The 22156-nt window shown below is 32.0% G+C and overlaps 1 protein-coding gene, 1 long non-coding RNA gene and 1 pseudogene across 34 annotated transcripts in view; 2 read left to right on the top strand and 1 right to left on the bottom strand.

Annotated features, from left to right (window-relative positions):
- The window catches only part of LOC105148557 (intraflagellar transport protein 81 homolog), a 588627-nt gene that overhangs the window by 118390 nt on the left and 448081 nt on the right, over positions 1-22156 (top strand). For all 33 annotated transcript variants that reach the window (XR_015545343.1, XR_015545346.1, XR_015545345.1 and 30 more), the window contains 4 exons: positions 8644-8796; positions 8883-9161; positions 9607-9924; positions 10014-10155. Coding sequence is in view for 21 of the 33 variants with exons in the window: in XM_087406976.1 (XP_087263102.1) it covers positions 8644-8796; positions 8883-9161; positions 9607-9924; positions 10014-10155 (892 nt within the window). In the remaining 12 variants the exon portion in view is untranslated. The remainder of the gene's footprint in view (positions 1-8643; positions 8797-8882; positions 9162-9606; positions 9925-10013; positions 10156-22156) is intronic.
- Positions 2993-6111, bottom strand: LOC147909438 (uncharacterized; annotated as a pseudogene).
- Positions 10162-15722, top strand: LOC147909437 (uncharacterized). Its single transcript, XR_015545357.1, has 2 exons — positions 10162-10468; positions 10613-15722. It is a non-coding gene; the product is annotated as an uncharacterized LOC147909437 (long non-coding RNA).

Genomic DNA, 22156 nt, shown 5'->3' with positions numbered 1-22156 from the left:
ACCATAACCATATTATTTTATACATTCCTTATCTGTAAAAAGTATCAGCAATAGCTTTCTCTTTGATATAATGGTGTTTTCCAGATTTTCACCAAGATGAAAGGAAGAATATTTTATGGCATGTATAAATAGTTATTTTAACTTTTATTGATTTTCCTCAGTGTTACACATTCTGACACAGTAATATAACAATACAATGTCTTTTTTTCCCCCTTCCCTCTCTCATATTCTTTTCCTCCACCTTCCATTTTTTCTGTCGCTATTTCTAACTTTCTCAACCATTTCTTCCCTTCTCCACTAGTCCCTAAAAGGAGGATACCCACAGTATAGAGAGATTTTTGCTCCGGAGATAGGAACCTGAGATGGATCTCTGAAACCGATAGATTCTTATAGAGTATGATGAAATTTATCGCCCAATATTAAATTCCTTTTTCTTATCGACAAGGAAAGTTGAAAAAATCATGTTTGAAGTTTTACGTTCAACCAATCTTGACTATTAATTATTATTCAAGCCCGGGCATGCCAACGGATTCCTCCTCCACTCTCACTGTCTCGCTCGCTCTCTACTTTGCTTGCGTACATAAGTATGTACAAAAAATTGGATAAAATTATCGGAAAAGCAAATGAATCCCTCACATAAAGGAATAATATATTAGCAAATGCTAATATTTTAAAACAAACAGAAAAAAATTAGGTTAATACATCGAATAGAGAATACAGCTCCAATAACCTTGATCTTGATATATGTTATCAAGATCATAACCCTGAGTGACCTCCACCAGATTTTAGCCGTTACTCGTCATTCATTAAAAAATTATTAACAAAAGAAGTTTGAAAAATGATATTTTCTTCTACTATATATTAGGTGTTGGAATTAATTCGTAGCGTTTTACAAGTGATGGGAAGTACTTTCATTAATGTATTTTTTAATGCTCATGTGAAATAAATAACATTCTTTCATTAAAAAACGCTACGAATTAATTCCAACACCTAATATATAAAACAGAAATTTTATGTATTTTAAAGTATATTCGTGCATGATTTTTACGTGAAACGACTCTCACCCTACCTTCTCCCCACCAAAGAGCACACGACTTTTCATGTGAAGCGAGTTCTATCTCATCTCACCAAGTTACTTTCTTGCCAAATTGTCTGTTCTAAACACACAAAAATTATATAAGAAATTATGTAAGAAAATATTTTGCATTGTTAAAGCAAAGAATTTGTTTCATCGGAGCACAGTTGTGTCTAAAAGTTTTATTGAACTATTTTTATTAATAACTTTTTAACGACTAACAAGCAATGGTTAAAACCTGGTGGAAGTCATTCAGAATTATGACCTTGATAATATATGTCAAGGTCAAGGTCATCGGAGTTATTTTCCTTATTAAGCATATTTATCAAAAGTTATATTAAAACGTGATTTGGAAATATATTCGCTTTACCTACATGCTGAAATCTGTGACATCAACATTATTCAAAAACCGAATAATTAATATAACAAATATGTAAAAAAAGATTTTCTTCTTCTTTCTGCTAACATCATGAGCTTATATACGAGTATATTCTTTTAACGACCTCCACTTTCCCCGGATTTCTTACATTTAAATACTCTAGTATAATAGCCTTTAAAATTGATAAATTGTTAGTAGTAATAATCAAGATTGGTCGGACGTAAAACTTCAAATATGATTTTTTTCAACTTTCTTTGCCGAGTGGAATCCAAACTAGGCCCTGCATGGGCCGTGACTAGGAAACTTAAATTAAACTATTCTAATTATACCCTAAATGGGCATGAGTTTGACAAACTTTTACTTCGAATGCTTCAGTAATGTCCATATGGGGCCAGTATAGAATTAAAGTATAGAATTTCCGGATAAACTTTCACAAGGGTACATATAGTAATTTGACATAAAATGGATACAATAAATTACTTAAAATTTAATCAAACATTTCAAATTGTAATAAGGACACAGTAATAAATATATTTTATATGTAGAGAACATTTGAGAAAATGCGAGCGACCGAACGTCAGAACGCGAGGTCGCGAGTCGATTGCGAGACACGGAGATTGTAAGACGTGCTTCAATTGTGACGGAATAAAATATATCGTTAATATCTTATCCGGAGATTTTAATTTTTCTTGGGATTAACCATGCAACCATTAAAGTATATACGATTACATATTTGAAAGGACTTGTTCTGAAAATGGTAACATTCTTACGTCTGCACGAACTATCGCATTCTCGTACATGCTTCTGAGACGCTTTCGCAAACGCATGTAAAATGATAAGAACATTATTTTTTACTAAAAAAGAACTTTATTCAATACGGGAAGAATCTGTCACTTCCTCTTTCGAATTGTAACCATAAAAACATCGCTGCTTCAGATCGATTTTCCTCTTTTTTTTTCCTCTCTTCACGCAGGATATACCAATTATGGGAGAACAATACTTTAGGGGCGTAACAATATATAGAAGAGCATATTAAGTAACATAAGGAAAGAATATCCGAAGAAAGTTGTCGTGGATATGAAAAGTTATTGTAAGTGAAAAGCTAAATACAGGTCACAATATATTTATGAATAATTTTTATGACAGGTGTAATTTAGCTAAACAGTTACTTAAAGTCAAAACATATTACACGGGTACTTATAGATTATGTAGAAAAAATTGTTCAGAACAAGTAAAATCTGATAATCTAATCTAATTGAAGAGATGATTAAGAAGTATATAAATAGAATTTTAATAGGGAAATGGAAAGACAAGAAGAAGATTTATTTCAACTGAATTTAAGAATGAAATAGTCAAAGTAAGCAACAGAAGAAACGATGTCAAAAATAAACTTCGATCTTTAGTGGAATACATTAAATAACTGGTATTTATCGTCAGAATCAGATGCTATTCTATTACTTTTATTATTATTATTTATGAGAGAAATGCATTACGTTGTCTTGGAAAATTTTTCTCAGGATTTTTATATAATTTGTAACTTTTTAAAAGAATTTTTCAGATTTTTTGTACGAATTGGGACACTTTTCTAATAATTTTTATACAGTTTTTTTAAATTTCTGCATATATATAATAGATTTTCAGTACTGACAATATACAGAGTATTCCCGGGTTAAACCCGCCAAACTTAAAATATGAATTCACAGGACCTTAAAACAAAATTTTTTTTCTGGACGTATGCTCCCAAACGCTTCGTTCAAGAGATATTTACTTCTGCAGTTATATAGAACTATAGGAATGAATAATTGAAATATTTTTTTATTTTTGTTTTGAAGCTCGAAGGTTATTAATAGGCTTTTATTCGCAAAGCTTGTAGCTCGTAGTTCATAGCTATGTTTGTTGAATGCTTTTGTCGAATAAATTTATAAGCACGTACTCTAATAGTTAATATGCCGATATGGTATATTTATGTAGGTTTTATGATGAAAATGCTAACGCTGCTCGCCGTGAATACACCGCGATTTCCGAACAGAAGATTGCCGGATAAATCAGTATTCTCTTTAAGATTTTAATGACTGAAGAAAACTGGATTATTTAATATCGTTCCTCAGGCTGATGAAGTTTTTGCTCTATTGTAAAATGAAAGAAGAACAGTCATCATATTGCAGCATTTTGATCAAAATCCATTAACAAATATGACTCCATCTGATTTTACGTTAGAAATTTCACAGTCATATAGAAGACACTTTCAGCCGATAGACGTCTATATCACCTTCAACGTGTCCAGCATTTATTATATAACCGGCTGATATGCTACGTAAGAGATCATTTGCGTTTGGCTTTTAAATCAAACAGATAATAATTCACAATTTTCAACATTTTGTGGATAGATGAAGTTATACTTACAATACAAACCTAGAAGGTGTCAATCACGTTTTTAATGAAACTTTGCGTATTTGTAGAATTTTGAAAAATATTTGACACGTATTTTTTTTATCGGTCCACTTTAAAGGGTGAAAACTACTCTTTAAAGATATATAAGGGATAGACATAGAGATAGACATGACTAAATATTTCTTTGATTAATAATACCTTGCCTGGTAAATAATATATATTTACTAACAAGTAAACCTACGGAGGTGTCACTCACCGTTTTTAATGAAACTTTGTATATTTGTAGAACTTTGAAAAATATTTGACATGTATTTTTTTTTATTGGCCATGGTCCACTTTAAAAGGTGAAAACTATCCCTTAAAGATAAGGGTTCAGATACATCAAAATTTTTTTTAAATCAAAATGAGTAAATTTTAAGAATTCTTGTCACATTCACACAAAAAATTTTTAAGAATTCTTGTCACATTTACATTTTATTTTTTTAAATTTTCAACTTATTTCACCTAATATGTTAAATCTATCCCTTATCTTTAAGGGATAGTTTTTACCAATTGGTTTCAATTGAATGGCTGTCCTGCTCACTATAGCAGAAGTCTTCGACAGTGGCTTAAAAGGGGATACTACCCTTGAGGTCTGAAATGATACTTAAATTTGGCAATTTTTTGCAGTAAACTAATAAAGTCAATCAAAAATCGTTTTAAATAGTTTTAATATATAAAATTTTGAGAGTACAAAAAAATTTTTTTTTATTTTTATGAAGCGGCGTTATAGTAGAATCATTGAATCTCCTTTTTCGGTGAGTACATAAACAGTGTATACAAAATTTTGTACATCATTGGATCTGGAACAAAAATCCAAAGAATTTTATTTTCTACATATACTTAAAGCTATAGAAGTATGTAAGATTTTTTCAAAATATTGATTTTTGTAAAAATGATCAATGTTTGAAAAAAAATTACGATTTTCGACTAAAAATTTCTATCTTTAAATGTTAATAACAAAAAAGTTTTTCAATATATCGCAAAAATCCTATGTAGTTCTTTAGATTAAACATCTGAGAGTAATCTGTGCAAATTTCAAGTGAATCGGTTAAGAATTGTAAAAGTTATCATGTACATCTTGAAAACCTTGAAAACCTTGTTTTGAGAAAAACGCATTTAAAGTTTTTAATATGATTTTTTATTCATAAACTTATAAATTGGAATTGTACTTTTAGTTTGCAATACCTGCGCCATACAACTCAATTCCTTCAATTTCGTCATCGGCTTCGTCGGCTTCCTTCCTAGCTGTTTTTAATGCCTTTTAAGCAGTTTTTGCGGCATCCGTCCGCTCAAAGAGCGCTCAGCCTTTTTGATGCAGCGCTCGTCCGCTTCCGCGCAATAATTATAGCACATAGTGCCTACGGTGATATTTAGCACTTGCATAATTTGCATTAAACTTGCAAGACTATGAATGAAATTGCATATGGCCACATCTGTAGCTATGTCTACTATAATCTTACTGCTAGAGATCGTTTTCGGCGCAATCGACCATATAAGCTCTCGTTGTTGTTTTGAGTATCCTCCCAAGCAACGTGTTAATATATCGTCGGTATTCAAGTCTGTATATGGTATTGGTTTTGCAGCTTTATATACAATGTTATTTATGCGTATATTCGTGTAGTTTGTTCGTAGCTTTGGCCCTCTCCCATGAGCACCAAGAATGAGCACTCTTGGAACAATTTTCGTGTTGCAGTTTCTCATCGGTTGAATAGTGTAGCGTTTTATGATGTAGCGTCGCCCAAATTGCATCTTTCATTTTTTGAATAGAATCATGATGCCGTCTAATAGCCAAATCATATAATAAATACTCAATTCATCAATCAATGAGCCCATTAATTTACCTTTTTCGTCTAAATCTTTAGTATTTTTTTTTTAATCTCGGAGCCACTTACCCATACGTTTTTGCACATGATCGATGCATTCTTTTTTGTGTATAATAAAATCCTTATAAGATTGTGAATCTAGTATACTCTTGAACGTCCCCGTCGTGCTATCCCCGTCGCCAATATAATGAGAGTATTTAACATTATGCAACTCTTCGGAGTGCGACACCGCTCAGAAAAAACTCAGCGAGAAAGTAAGGTAATAAGCATAAAGTATATACCTGTTAATGATCTTCAATCATTAAAAAGAAGAATTATGCAAGCGTGCGAAGCAATTACTGACACACAATGTCAGCTATTCTTTCATTGAATATAATGCTTGTCTCCGGGCTGGAAGTCATTATTTTGAACAAAACATTTAATAATTAAATTTTGATTATTGTAAAGCAATAAAGAGGATAGACTTTATTTCGACATTATTTCGACATTATTTATTCCTACAGTTCTGCATAACTTCAGAAGTAAATATCTTTTGAACGAAGTGTTTGCAAGCATATGTCCAGAAGAAAATTTTTGTTTTGAGATCCTGAATTCATATTTTAAGTTTGGCGGTTTAATTCGGAAACACCCTGTATAAGAATATGATCAAAGTCTCATTATAAACTCTTTGAAGCATTTAATTGACCAATTAAAAGACAAAAATTTTATTAACTGATAAGTCAAAGAATGCTTCAAAGCATTTATAAGCGTCACCGTAGACCGTTACCTAAATGTTGTAACTTTTTAAAAAAAATTCTTAGATTTTTTCATACGAATTGGAAAGCTTTTCAAAAATACTGAGAAAATAATTTGAAAAATATTTTATTGGATTACACTGGAGAATCTTTTAATGCACCTTTTATACTATCTCTGGATGATTTTAAATTTGAAAAATATAATTCGCTGTGTCCCTCTGACACATGGCGCGAAAACACTTTATGAGAAGCCTTAGAACATATTCTAAGATTTCTCATTCCATAATTTTTGAAAAAATTTAGGAAATCTGAAAGGTACAGATATGATATATTCTACAGTTTCTCATTTTGTAATTTCTGAAAAAAGTTTATAAAATCTGAAAAATTGTGAAATATTTAAGAAAATCTTCATAAATTTCAAATTAAAAAAATTCTAGAAAATTATTTGAAAATTGCTGAGAAAACTTTTCGCCAGGTATAGCAAAAAATTTTTGTTTGCATCCTGCATGATGAATAATGCTCACTAACTATTCAATCAATACTTGAACCGAGGCATAGCGTTCTATAATATTCGAATTGAGATGGAGGAAGAAACACTTCAACAATTTAAAACGAAAAGACAACTTAGGGTGAAACCACAGGCTGAATATATTTTATCACAAAGAGATGTCTCGCTGAATTACAAGAAAAATCAAAAAATGTTGTATTATAAAATATGTTATAATAAAATGAAAAACGAAGAAATACCACATGTCTACAAAACATATCCTAATTAATCTGGATATTATTTAAATTGCACTTAGATTACTTATGTATAAATTGTGTTGTTTTCATAAAATCGTTTTATTTTATTTTTATGCAAAGAAAAATTAATTTAATGTATATTTTTGTAAAGTTAATTAAAAACAATTTAATTTTTAATGAAATTTTGTCAATAAAATACGATTAAACGCTTTTCTTGTTTTAAATATTAAAGAAATGTTAATATTTAACTCTCACGTAAGAAGAAAAAGTTGCCGAACCTTGAACGTGAATCTAATTCTCAGGAGCAATCGTTCAATTTTTTGGGAAATTTTTCAAAAATTTATAACAAAAACAGAGCCGTGATATGTATATTTTTTTTATCTCAAAAATCAAAAAAATGGGCATTGAAAAACTAGATGAATATTTCTGAGGTTTCCCTTGTAAGTACATCCAATTGTTTGCCAATTGTATCTTATTGCCTTATAAATTTTACGCACTAACAATCGCGGAAATTATATTGGCATTTTGATTTATTGCAGTATGGAATCACAAACTATTTTTATACTTATATTAATTGAATATTTATTACAGGTCACTATAGTTAAGGGAAAGGATTTATTAGCTTTTTTTTAGTTTACATTCTATTTGAATGAATATATAAATCAAATTTTAAATAAGAAGTACATCATATATTTAGTCGGAACTTGTGCTTAAATATAAATTTCTTGTGTGAATTTATATACATTCTGATTGTGCATGTGACACGCCAAAATATTTTCCGGACTTTTTGTCTCGACAGTCTGACTATCTGCCTGAAAAACGGGAGATCCGGATTCTTCGGCCGAGATAATATTTTTCGCAGTAAATTATTCGCAATTTTTAAGTTTTATCAACATATGACAATTAATATTCTTATAAAAAATACTTATTAACACAAAAAAATTATTAAATTGCTTGTACAATTTAATAAGTGATATTACTATTTTGTTCATGATCCATTTTAACTCCGGAAAACATTTCAATACGCGATATACAAAATCAGAATATACATAAATTCGCATAAGAAATATGTATTTAAACATTAAGATTCGCTTTGACCGAATATAAGGTTCTTTTTATTTAAAATTTGATTTATTCATATAGTCAGTTTAATAATCGTTTCATATTGAATAAATAAACTTTGTAATGTAAAATTTGTACAAAAAACTCAATTACGAATTTTTTATATTCATTGGATATACTACCTCGATCTATCACCTATACGTACAATTGTAAATGCACGATGTATAATATTTCCATTATTATAATAGATATATATATATCTATTATAATAATTATAATATTATAGATATATAACAATTTTATATTATAATAGTTTCAATTTGGGATTACATACATATATTTTTGGACAATATTTACTAATATAAGAATTCATGTTTTTTACAATAAACACAGGCAGTGACAGCACGTGTCGCTAAACTTAAATTAAAAGCTGAACCCGCCCTACATTTACTAGACGTCTGTAAATTGTTACGAACGGAAAAAGACAAAGAACGTAATCTAATATCACAGAAGGAGCAAGAGGAAGACACTATTTCTGATTTACAAGTATACTTCTCATGATAAATTACAAATTTTTGTAAAAATTTATCTTGTGCCTCTAAATGCTTTTCTTTTAATCTTACTATATCCAGAATTCCCTTCAACGAGTCGAACGTGAATTATACACTCTAAAACGCAACAATACTGGACTCACACCACAAATATTAATTCAACATCTGACAGGGGAAGTAACAGTACAATCTGCAATTGTAAAAGAGAAGCTTCCATCTGAGCTAAACGTAAAGAAGAATCGGATGCGAGCATTATCAGTAGTCAAGGAATATTCCTGTTTAGGCGCGGATAAAATTATGACTATGAGAAATAATTTAGATGTGATATCAAAGGCTATACAAGATTTAGTAGAATCCAAAGTATGTATCAAGAATAAAATTATAACATGTTTGAAAAGGGAAATTTATTTGTAATAACATATTGAATGGCAGGTCTTATTTACTTCTTACAAATATATCATTTTTCAGATGCTTTAAGCATCAATATTATTAATAATAAATGATTTAATAAGACCGTATATGTGAATGTACAACAAGTAAGATTAATATTATTAATTGCTCAAATCAATACTATTAAATCAATATTACTAATTTCTGTCGATAATTTGTGATATTATTATTATAGCTCTATTAAGATAATGATTCAAAATTGAAAATTAAATTTGGTGAACAAGATTTGATGTGTAAAATTTACACCAAATTATTTAAGCACTAAAAGATTCAATGACTGTTTAAAGTTTTCATTTCAGTTGTTGCGTATTTACATTACAGTTTTAAAAGATACTTTATTTAATGTTATTTTTAGATAACTAAAAATGATATCGACAAAGTGGGACCATTCAGACAACAAGCTGCTGCTGTCGGAAATATGAAACGGAATGCTCTTGAACGTTTAGAAAAAACAGAAAGTTACTTAGAGGAATTACAATCACGATTAAAAGAGAAACAGGATTATTCAAAGACTTTATTGGAGACCTCAATACCTAGAGCAGAAGAATTGAAAAAATATATCAATTGTTTAAAGACTAAGAGTACATTATATAAGCGTTGCAAAGCGGAGAGAGCTGGGCTAAAAGCTGAAAGTGGTGTACTTCAACGAACAGTAACTATTCTTGATGAACAGGTATTAGAATATGCAATTTATAGAACTTCTTAAACTACAAGTAAATCAATATGATAAATATGTGTATGCGATTTGTATTGTGATTTCAGATAATTCATTCTTATTCAGTGAATATCACACCTAAAATAATAATTCCAGAAAATTATATATTAAATAACGCATTAGCGACAAATACTCAGTTGTCTCATTCGATATTGGCTCTGCGAACTAATCTTGCTCCGGTCATAAAAGGTAATATAACAAGGTTCTTTTATTCAAATAAATAATGTTTATTAATTGTTATTAAACATGGGCGCTTACTATGGGGGGAGGGAGAGATCATTTTTTGCCCTCTCAATAAAATTATTGGGGGGGGGGGGCAATGCCTCCTCAATAGTTTTTACCTTTTGGTTTTTTTACAATTACAAATAATTTCTGCGATCAAAACTGCGTGAAAGCGTCGGCGACGTGACATATGCTGTACATAATGTTGATACGACGAAAAGTAGCAACGCTGATACATCATCTGCTGTCCTATGGTGCTTTCCAACAAGAGATACACATGGTGTGACATAGATCATTATATTCTTGTAAATATATGAGAGAAGCGATGTCGCATCGCGATTTCTGATTGGTGATATCCCCATCTAATTAAAGCAGCCATATTGAGCCCGTAGTGGAAAGCTATACATATATCTCCTTTTTACAGCTGAAGGGCCCATATTTGTAAACATATCTAAAATAGAATAATATGTTTGATATTTGATAAAAGTGAAGGGAAAAATTTTCGAGTAATCCAGTGTAACAGAAATAAATCTATAAATAATAACTTATGAAAAGAAGAGCATAAAAATCACCGCACAAGATATTGTTTGTGATATTTAATTATCATTACATTAATAAAACATTAGACGTTTCGGCCACAATCTGGCCATCTTCACTAAATTCACAATATTCTTAAACCGCAGAATTACATATAGCTGACATTAAATTCAATCGAGTAATATAATATGTATTATATAAACATGTTCTTTCATCATGTGAAGGTGCCTCGTACAACAATGTTGCAACGCCAATTATGATATTACGAAATATGTAGAACAAGAATTTTCAGAATCTAATTTAAAAAATTAACCTATTATTAATATCTTCTAGTCGAAATGTATGAGAATAGAATCGTTATCTGTTTTACAGCAAAAAAATGATGAATCTCAAGTACATCCTTTACACAGATGGAAATTTGTCGTGACATTGTGTGTTATTATTTGTCATATCATATATATTTACCACTATTTATATATATGTGTCAAAAGTTTAGATTGTTCTAGAATTATTTATTAAGTGTGAGAGAGATCTTTCTTAAGAAGAGGCAGATAAAAATCTTCAGTGTCATTTTGCTTATTGATACCATTTGGCCTTTAATATATATCATTTCAGAGATTCTTCTTTTCATTAATAATTGTTCTGTGTCTAAAATTCTGACATTATCCCAATTCATGCATCTCATTCAACTGGTGACGCGAAATCACTGACATCTCAAAGATGTATCTTCTTATGTCAGCTCTATGTTCTTTTATTCGAGTTTTTAATTTCCTTTTTGTTTGGCCAACATAAGAAGACTCACAATTTAAACAATTTATTTTATAAATCACTCCACGATGGTCCTCTTTACGCAAGGGATCTTATCCAGTTTTTATACATTTATTCATTTTATTTATAGGTTTGTAAGCGATATTAAAGCTCTGAATATGTGATAGTTTTTTAAATTTTTCCGATACTTTACTTAAATATGGTATTATGAAAAACTTTTTCTTGAAATTAGAATTAGAGTCGCTTTCGTTATTGTTGTACTCACCATTTTTATCTAAATTATTTCTACTTTATAAAGTTTTAATTCTATTTTTTATTGTTGAAAAGATGAATTTAAGAGGATAACTATTCATTAACAGAGTGTGAATCAAGTCAGAGATGTTTTTTTCTTAAAATTTTGAATGGGATAAAAGCAATATTCTATCTAATTGTCCGATGATTACACCCCTTTTATGTACTAACGGATGATTCGAAAAATAATTTAAATATCTTCCAGAATTAGTAGGTTTTTTGTAAATATTGAAGATGATTCTTCCTTCTTGTCTCATCAATTTTACGTCTAAAAAATTTATGCCGTTTTCATCGCCAAAGTCAACAGTGAATCTAAGCCTTTCATGATATGAGTTAAACAATTCCAGAATCTCTTCAACCTTGTCTTTATGCACCACTAACACAATGTCATCCACATAACGGAAATAAAAAGACGAGATAATATTATTAGCAGTAATAATTTCTTGTTTTAAGTCTTGTAGAACTATGTTTGCTAATATAGGGGACAAAGGAGAGCCCATTGGCATGCCAAAAATCTGTCTAAATATTTTTTTGTCGAATTAAAAAAATGTAGAGTTAATTATAATCATAATTGCTTTAATGAACTCAAGTAAAGGAATCGAAGTCTTATTTTCAATCAAGTTTATCTACGTTCAATGCTCTTTAATACTAAATCGGTCGGAATGTTCGTGTACAGAGACCACGAGACCACGTCAAATGATATAATACTGAAGTTTTTATCGATTACCTTTCCATTGAGTTTATTTACAATATCAAAACTGTTTTTTACATAACTGAAATTCTTTTTATTATATTATTATTGTCAATAAATATCTTTTGGAAGGTTGCCAATGGATAAAAAGTACTGTTTATGCAGCTAACTATCAATCTTAGCGGATGACCTTCCTTATGAATTTTTGGCAGTCCATAAGATTTTATTATATATTTATAAATAATGATATAAATACGGTTCTGAAAATAAATCTAATAGAAAAAAGAGATAAAAATTACGAATAGAGAGTCAACGGTGCGCAAAAAAATTTCTTTCTTTCACTAGAATGCATACGATTTGATCAACGATTTCAGTCCTTTTCAATGCAAATACATAAAACCTATTCCTACATAATATAAATAAATGTTCTAAAGTTACATGGTTCGATAGTTACATATTAGCAGCGCATGATATCTTGCATAATCATCTATTTATTACAAAAATTAGAGTTTTAAAAAGAGGTCCATGCTTAAGGTATTGTATATAACAGTGGTCAATTGTTTGATAAGCCAATGTATAAACGCCAGTCATTTAATAGAATAAAAATTTTGTGCCCCCCCCCCCCTTCGTTAAAAGTTAGAATTATCTAGTATTATCGCTCTAACTTCCAACGGATACAGTCACAAAATTTTTATTCTGTATTAAATTTTATTAGGTGTTGGAATTAATTCGTAGCGTTTTTTAATGAAAGAATGTTATTTATTTTACATGAGCATTAAAAAATACATTAATGAAAGTACTTCCCATCACTTGTAAAACGCTACGAATTAATTCCAACACCTAATATATAATTCTTAATTGACACAACAGCATTAAATTTTTCTCCGCATTATTCTCATAAAAATCATTAACAACGCTATGGTTCATCCAACTCACGATACATCGTTTGATATCATAATAATTCTATGGAAAATGACTTGTTTACGACTTGGTTTATCAAACAATTGACCACTGTTATACAACACTTTAAATATGGATCTCTTTTTAGAATTCTGAGTTTTGAAATAAATAGATGACTATTATGCAAGATATTATGCGCTGCTAATATGTAATATTAGCAGCTGCTATCGTATCTTTAGAACATTTATTTATATTATGTATCACAAATAGATTTTCATTTATATATTTACATTGAATAGGATCGAAATCGTTAGTCAAAATATATGCATTCTAGTTAAACAAAAAATTATTTTGCACACTGTTAATTGCGTTGATTCTTTATTGGCAATTTTTGTTTCCTTTTTTTATTAAAACCTATATTTCAATAGAAAATTGGTATGAAGAAGGACATATGTTTCGGTATTTGCGGGACACTTATTAATTCAGATTATAATATTATAATTATTCAATATTTAAAAAAGAGCTTTTCGAGCTCGGTACGTGTGTGCCGTGACAGTGTATTAATATCAAATGTTACAATAATGTATTATAATTATAATATCAAATGAACGTTTCGACCTTTAATGTGGTTCTTCTCAATAATTAAAATTGAAATCATATCCTACTGTTACTCGTTATCTTGCATAAAATTCAAGTCCTAAAATTCATAAACCGAACACTCTTCTAAGAATTATAATCGACACTATCAATAACAACTACATATAAATTAGCATATTACATACGTAAAATTATATAAGCGAACGTCCCAGTGGTACCCAGCTATATAAAAAATGGTAGATAGGTAGTAGAGAAATTAAGTAATATTAAATTACAAGAAGAAGATATTCTAGTACGTTGAATATAACTTCTCTTTACACAAACGTAACCATAGAATTAGTCATCGTTAGCATTGAAAAAAGTTGGCATTACATATCAACAACAACAAAAATTCCGTTAGATGAATTCATAGTTTGTGTAAGAATGATACTTCAATCCACCCTTTTTACATGTAAAAATATCTGCTATAAACAAATATTTGATGTGCCAACAAATGTTGAATGAGATCTTCTCTTTCACCTATTGTTGCGGACATAACGATGCATGATATTGAGATAATAGCTATTGAAAAACTATCATTCAGTCTCGTTCTTTTTTAAATACATTGACGATATTTTGTTGGCCATCTCGAAAGATAAAACATATAAAACACTCATAATTTTCAACTTTATTCATGAAACAACACATTTCTATATTTCACCAGAAATGGAATATCCGATTAGCTTCTTAGATGTCAAATTAATTAGAGAGAAACAACTTATGATATTTGACTTATTCAAAAAGAATACGATGGACAGATATTTCAATTACTATTCATAACATCCATTAATACACACAAAAGGAGTTATCTTTGGAATAGTTCGATAAAGAAATGTCAATAATACATCCACGATTTTACTTAAAAAATATCAAAGAAATAATTGACATTTTACTAAAAAACTGCTATCCATTAAATTCCATGTTCAAAATCATTAATAAAAGATTACAGTTACATCATAAAAAAACACAACAAAAAAGTAAAAATGAGGAATAAAACTAAAAAAATGTTTTACCATTCCATACATAAAGGATATATCAGAACAGATTTGCAACTATTGCTAACAAAGTCAACATGCGTGCTGCTTTCACAATCCCTACTTGCAAATTAAACAGATTCATTACAATAGACAAGGACAACACGAAAAAAATAAATAAATGTGACATAGTATATAAAATAGATTGCAAGGACTGTGAGGCTACGTATGTAGGATAAAGAAAAACACATGTTAGAAGTGGTATTGGTGGTTGAGCGTCGCTTCTCTCATACATAGGACTCTATATTTTTATTATTCGCCAATGTTAAACAAGGATGAGATGATCATGTGTTGTACTGAGTCGTTTGTTAAGGCGTATTCTGATTCTCATTAGAATGCTCCTCGGATGTTATGTCATCCTTGTTTAACGTTTATTAAACAAGTATGACAATGACACCCGAAGAGCGGTTACACAATTTCCATAAAAAAAGGGGCGATAATGTTGGTAGCAGCGAAAGTGCTACCAACCCCTTGGACACTAAACTTAATTTTCTACGGATTGGTAATATTGTGTAAATAGTAATCCGTTAATTTGCGCCGTTTTTCGGGAAATCTTTTTTTGACATATGTGATATGCATACGCGTATATCACATATGCATATTTTGACATATGCGTAAAAATATGTGAAATGCGTGAGAATGATACATTTTAAAAATATATATGAATATTAAATACATTTGATGTTTATCTTTTCTCCATTTCTTCTTTTTCTTCTTAGTCCTGTTGCTCATGGCCGAGCGTGGTGATTTCTTTCATATGCCTGTGGCTAGTTGTACACTGTCCATATGGAACCTACAGTTTAACATCGATTCCGTCATTTAACGACGAAATTTTATACTCCAATGCGCGTATAATGCGCTTTAAATGTATATTGAAATCCGCAAAATATAAATGCACTTTTAAAGCACATTTTTGTCCTGCATTATATCCGTATTTAATGCACTTTTTGGCAATGCATTCTAAAAAGTATATCTATGCTTATTGAGAAGCCCAATTAAATCAACTCATTTAAGCGACAAGTACAGACCTTTGCATAACCCGGGAAAAAACGTTTCATATATAATTATATAAAATTATATACAATTATATAAAAAATTGACATATACAATTATATATCATTATATATATATAAAATATGTCCATTTATATAACATTTTTTTTTCTCGGGAATGCATAACACATAATGTAGAACAGAATCAACTAACAAAGTTCTTTCTTTTTATGAAATTAAAGGAAAAAAAGGGATCGATTCATTCGTTTATGTAATTGCATGCATTGTGCAAAAGTATGCTTGGATCTAAATTCTAATAGGAGACCTAAAAGGTACATCTACATGTTGATACTTTGATGCAAAAATAAGAATAAAGATATTATTATTAATTTTTTATTAATTTTATTACTAATGTATTATACTTGTAATATATTTATAGTTAAGTACCAGAATATGGATTGTCAATCTAAATAAAAATATTGGAGTAGCAAACATAATCTCGTAACTTGCTGAAAAATAAACATTCTAAGTCAACTTATCACAATATAATATATCACAATAATTTTAGAATTACAAATCAAAATCAAAATAAATAGCAAACATAACTTGCTGAAAAAATAAACTTTGTAAACTATTAATATCAAAACTATATTAATATGCTAATTATTAACTCTCACAATAACTTTGGAATGATAAATTAAAATAATAAATATAAGTTATTGTTACAAAACTTTGTAATTAAAAAATATCGATCTGCTTAATTTCCTCAAAATCAGTAATCGCTATTCATTTTCTTCATATTCTTCATTATATTCTTCTTCATTATGTTTTTCTTCATTCTGTTCTCCACTATTTCTTTTTTTTTTGAGGTAATGTTGTTTCTCAGCCATATCTACTAATCATTTTTGTTACAATACGCATTCCTGGTGACTTATACTTTAAAAGGACAGCGTCTAAATACAAGCAAAAAATAAACCTGAATTTAACAACGGCAAACTAACAGTAGAACACATGCAATTTAAAAGTTTCACGTACCTAATATAAGTATTCTGGTCTTTGCCGTCTGGAGCTCACTCTTTATAGAGGTCGCCAATTCAACTGCTTCTTCAAATCTTTAGAAAATGTATGACATATATTTCTCGTCATTTCTTCATATATTAGGATTATAGCACTTCATTGTAAGATATTTTACCTGCAATGTATAAATACAATATGTTTAATAATAAGCACATGATGGAAATTAATAAAATAATAAAATAATAAGAAAAGAATGTGAAGTACAGCGAAGGAAAAATTAGTCTTTTTTTTTTTAGAAAAGATTCAAACTTTAAGAAGGCTTCCATATCAGTTAGAGGAAAGAGTCTGGCTATTCTCGTGACTTTGTTAGCTGCTCACATTCATTTCCTACATGAAGCAGAATATTCTCCAGCTTCATGATTTTTAATGTGCTTTTTATTTCTTGGTTTTTAATGATTTCTTGCAAAGTTCTTTTCACATCTAGAAAATTTTAAATAAAAATATTTTAATACATTTACATTATATTACATTTTTAATTTCAATAAGTGATGTATGTTATATTGTTTGTGGTTTTTATTCTTATGAATAGCTGATTTTGTAGATTTTCTTGTAAATTTTTTCGAACGCACAGAGAAATGAGATGATTTTTCTACAGATGTCTCAGTGAATGATAAAGAATTCACCATACTATTAAAATTCTTACTAAATGGTGTCAAATTAATATCATCTTAATATTAAGATTATTTTTTGCTTCCTTGTTATTTTTGGGGACATCTTTTTCATATATCTTGAAATGATCGATTTTGGGAGGAAATGGCAGAGAGTATCATTTTTATTTGATTCTGAACTTCAGTCATCCAAACGCTTGGATGTTTACTTCTTGCGTTCAGCTCTTTCTTGTGATTCAGAAGCTGATTGGAAATTATCAACTGCTCTTGAAAATTCCATTCTGGCTTTTGGGTAAGAATCTAAAAAAGAAATGTTACGTAAATAAAACCAAATAATAAAATGTAATAAACTTCAAAAAATTCGAACTACAAATATCATATGTGTTCCTAATTTTCTACTTCATAGGAAGACCATGATAAATTAACTGACATCTTTAATATGGAATCTTTAAATTGGGGTGGCCAGTGAACTCCTTTTTTTTTGGAATCAGCCAATCGTCCTGTACTATAGCAGTCTCTCTTATAGGCTTTTCACCAGCGTTCTTATCATCTTTATCAAACCACATGAGAAAATCCACAACATTAAATATTTGCTGCAACAAAATATAATACAAAATAATACTTATTAGGAAAGTTTTAATAGAATTAAATATTGGAAAGATATTTTAACCTATTAGATTAAATCAGGATAAAAAAACAAAAATAAAAAATGCAACTGTGGGAAATCTGACTCAATGGATAAGTTAGAGTTCTTTTGACAAGCCCACGCTTGTCGTGTGATGTGATAAAGAAATTTACAATCGAGACTTAATTTGTAACTGTAAATATAATATTTATTTCACGAGTACAATTTTATACGAACGTACAGGACGAACACCTCTATTGATCTCTTAATATAATATTTCTTTTTTTATTATTTTTTTTTACGCTGCTAAGCAACTCGTTACCAACACAATCCTTAAGCTTACTACGCTCGCTGCGCTAGTGAGGCATTAAGAATTCCCCACATACTCCCCCCCGAGTGACAACGAATCCGGCACTTAGATCTACCTTATAAAATATATACAACGTGTCATATAGAATATCTTAAAAGTATATGACAAAAATTAATTACATTTTTGGAAGATCTGTTACAATTATAAGGCGAAAGTCACCTTCCTCTTCGGGCGCGCATACGTTCTCAAAGTTGGTCGCTCGTTGCTAGACGAATTAGCTGTTTGCCCTGTTTCTAGAATCGCACTACACAAATCATCGCGTATGCCATACGCTGGCTTCAAATTCTCGACTGATACACTGCGCTGTGCACCATTAACTTCAATATCGAAAACTCGATCCGAAACACGATTTATAATCTTGTGAGGGCCGGTGTAAGGACGCTTTAATGCTCTCTTGGTACCGCCCACCCGTAGAAAAACATGGGAACAAGAATATAAATTTTTAAATACGAATGCGCGTTTCTTGTGCTTATGCTCTATTGAAATTGGCTTAACTTTGCGCATATGCTCGCGGAATTCCTCCATGAAAATTTGCGGACTAGGAGTGAAGTCGTCCGGCAGTATAAATTCTCCGGGGACGCGCAGTGTCGTTCTATAGACAAATTTCGCAGGCGATGCGCCGGTGTCAAGGCGGACATGAGTACGCAGACCTAATAATACGGTCGAAAGTACTCGTGACCAACCTTCATTGGCATGACACATAATAGCAGCTTTTAAGCTTCTATGCCACCGCTCAATCATATCGTTCGAAGCGGGATGATACGCCGTGGTACGAATTCGTTGACAGCCGATCAGCTGAAGAAGTGCCGTAAACAGTTGCGCTTCAAACTGAGTACCTTGATCAATAGTTATTGTTTTGGGTGCTCCAAAATTTGCTACCCAGTTGTCATAAAACGCGCGTGCCACTGTAATGGCTTCAATATCTTTCACAGGTATTGCTACTGGCCAACGCGAAAATCTATCAATCATCGTCACACAATATCTGTACCCGTCCGACTCAGGCAAGGGACCTATTAAATCCATATGAACGTGCTCGAAACGCCCGTCGGGTGCGACAAATTTTTCAGGATGTAATCGAACGTGTCTGGATATTTTTGACTGCTGACAGTCAAGACAATTCTTACACCATTTTGTAATATCGCGATGCATGTTGGGCCACACATATCGTTGACGAATTACCCGATCCGTGACTTTAGGGCCCGGATGAGCCGCATCATGGAATAAATGAAAAACGCGATCTCGTAAAGATGCCGGTATATAGGGACGGATTGCCTCGCCAGTCATTTCGCAGTAAAGTGTAGTATGCGTCGGCCCCCATTGAATTCGCTTCATAGAAAGCGGAAAATCAGGAGATTCGCGAATAGATCGTAGTTCCTCGTCTTGTTCTTGTTTCTGTGCAAGTTCATTAAGTTCGATCTCAACAGGTAAACGAATGGCTTCGATGCGGGAAAGGGAATCCGCCACAATATTATCTTCACCCGATAGGTATTCGATACGCGTAGTGAACTGCGAGATGAACGAAAGTTGCCTCTGTTGCCGAGGTGACGCTTTTTCGGAACGTTGCAAAAACGCGTAGATGAGAGGCTTGTGATCGGTCACAATTTTGAAATTTCGCCCCTCGAGGAAATATCGAAAATATTTGATTGCCTCGGCGATCGCCGTAAGCTCCCGATCGTACGCGCTGTAGTTCTGTTGTGCCGAATTTAATTTGCGCGAAAAGAATGCGAGCGGTTTCCAAAAATCGTCTAAACGTTGTTCGAGGGCGGCCCCGATGGCGAAATCTGACGCGTCACAAACGAGGCGCGTCTCGGCTGCGTCGGAGGGGTGAGAGAGTATAGTCGCGTTGGCCAGACTCTCCTTGCACTCATTGAACGCTTCTTCAGCCACCGGCGTCCATATGATTGGCCGTTTGTCATTTTTGCGTGAATCGCGAAGGTACTCATTCAATGGTGCCTGAACGATAGCTGCATTATGTAGTAATTTACGATAGAAATTGACAAGCCCAAGAAAACGACGCATTTCGACTATAGTGTTAGGCCTTGGAAATTCGCGAATAGCCTGAATTTTATCGAGTGTTGGTTTACACCCTTCGCTGTTAATCGTAAATCCGAGGAATTCTAATTCCTGCTTGCCAAACTCGCATTTATTTACATTGAGTCGTAAATAAAATTTTTTTAATCGCTGTAACACTGCGTAAATGAGCTTCGTGCTCTTCAAGAGACGTCGACGCTATGAGTATGTCGTCGATGAATGCAAACACAAATTCCAGATCGCCTAGAGCGCGGAAGATTTGACGCTGAAATGTTTGACTCGCGTTTCTAAGACCGAATGTCATGAATTTATATTCGAACAACTCGAAAGGCGTAATGACAGCCGTTTTCGGAATATCTTCCGGCGCCACTGGAATTTGATTGTATGCCTGATACAGATCTAGCTTAGAAAAAATGACTTTCCCACGCAAATTGGAGGAGCAATCGTGCAAATGCGGTACGGGAAATTTATCCGGCACAGTAATTGCGTTAAGACGACGGTAATCGCCGCAGATCCTCCATGATCCGTCTTTTTTCGGTACCATGTGAATGGGACTTGCCCATGGACTACTGGACGGACGGCAAATACCGGCTTTGACTAGCCGTTGAAATTCAGCCTTTGCCGCTTTTAATTTTTCCGGACTTAACCGCCTGGGACGCTCAGCAACCGGCAGGCCCGTGGTAATGATATGATGACGAACATCGCTACTGCAATTCGGAGTTACCTGTTCTAAACCGGTGACCTCCGGAAATTCAGATAAAATACTCGCGAATTTCGTACTGGGTTTGACTGTGCTAATGGCAAGCTGTGGTACTGATTTAACAGTGCCCGACACGTACACATTATTTTGTGAATCGATGAGTCTACGACCTTTAAAGTCCGGAAGGAGACCATAATGTGCAATCAGGTCGGCCCCAATAATCGGGTACGGAACTGATGCTACGCAGAAATTCCATGTGATCGGGCGTATCCCTAAATGTAGCGTTCGGAACGACTCCCCATATGTATCTATACACGTATTGTTTGCCGCGTAAAGTTTGAAATTGGTCGGAGTTTTGTTCTTCGCGTAAGTGCTGGGAAGCAGCGAAATTTCCGCCCCCGTATCTACAAGGAATAACTCTCCGGTGACTCGATCTCGGATGTGGAGACGGACAGAAGAATCGACGCCCGCCATACCTGTCTCCTCGGTGGCAGACGATTCTATTCCCCCGCCTTTTCGTCCGTTAAAATCTTGGGCTTTGGCCAAGGGCACGGGAATTTTTCAGTTCCCTTACAGACTCGCGCTTGTTTCCCAAAAGTACGATGCGGCCAGCAGACACGAGGGTTTCTGCTTTTGGAACGCTTACGATTTTTATTTATCTTGTCTCTCGTCTGAGATCTGCTGTATCGCTTGACCTCAGCAGCGAAG

Source organism: Acromyrmex echinatior, chromosome 6, assembly GCF_024713525.1.
Source record: "Acromyrmex echinatior isolate Ae372 chromosome 6, ASM2471352v2, whole genome shotgun sequence".
NCBI classification, from domain to species: Eukaryota; Metazoa; Arthropoda; class Insecta; order Hymenoptera; family Formicidae; genus Acromyrmex; species Acromyrmex echinatior.
The sequence above is the reverse complement of the archived record's forward strand: the minus strand, read 5'-3'. Positions and strand labels throughout refer to the sequence as shown.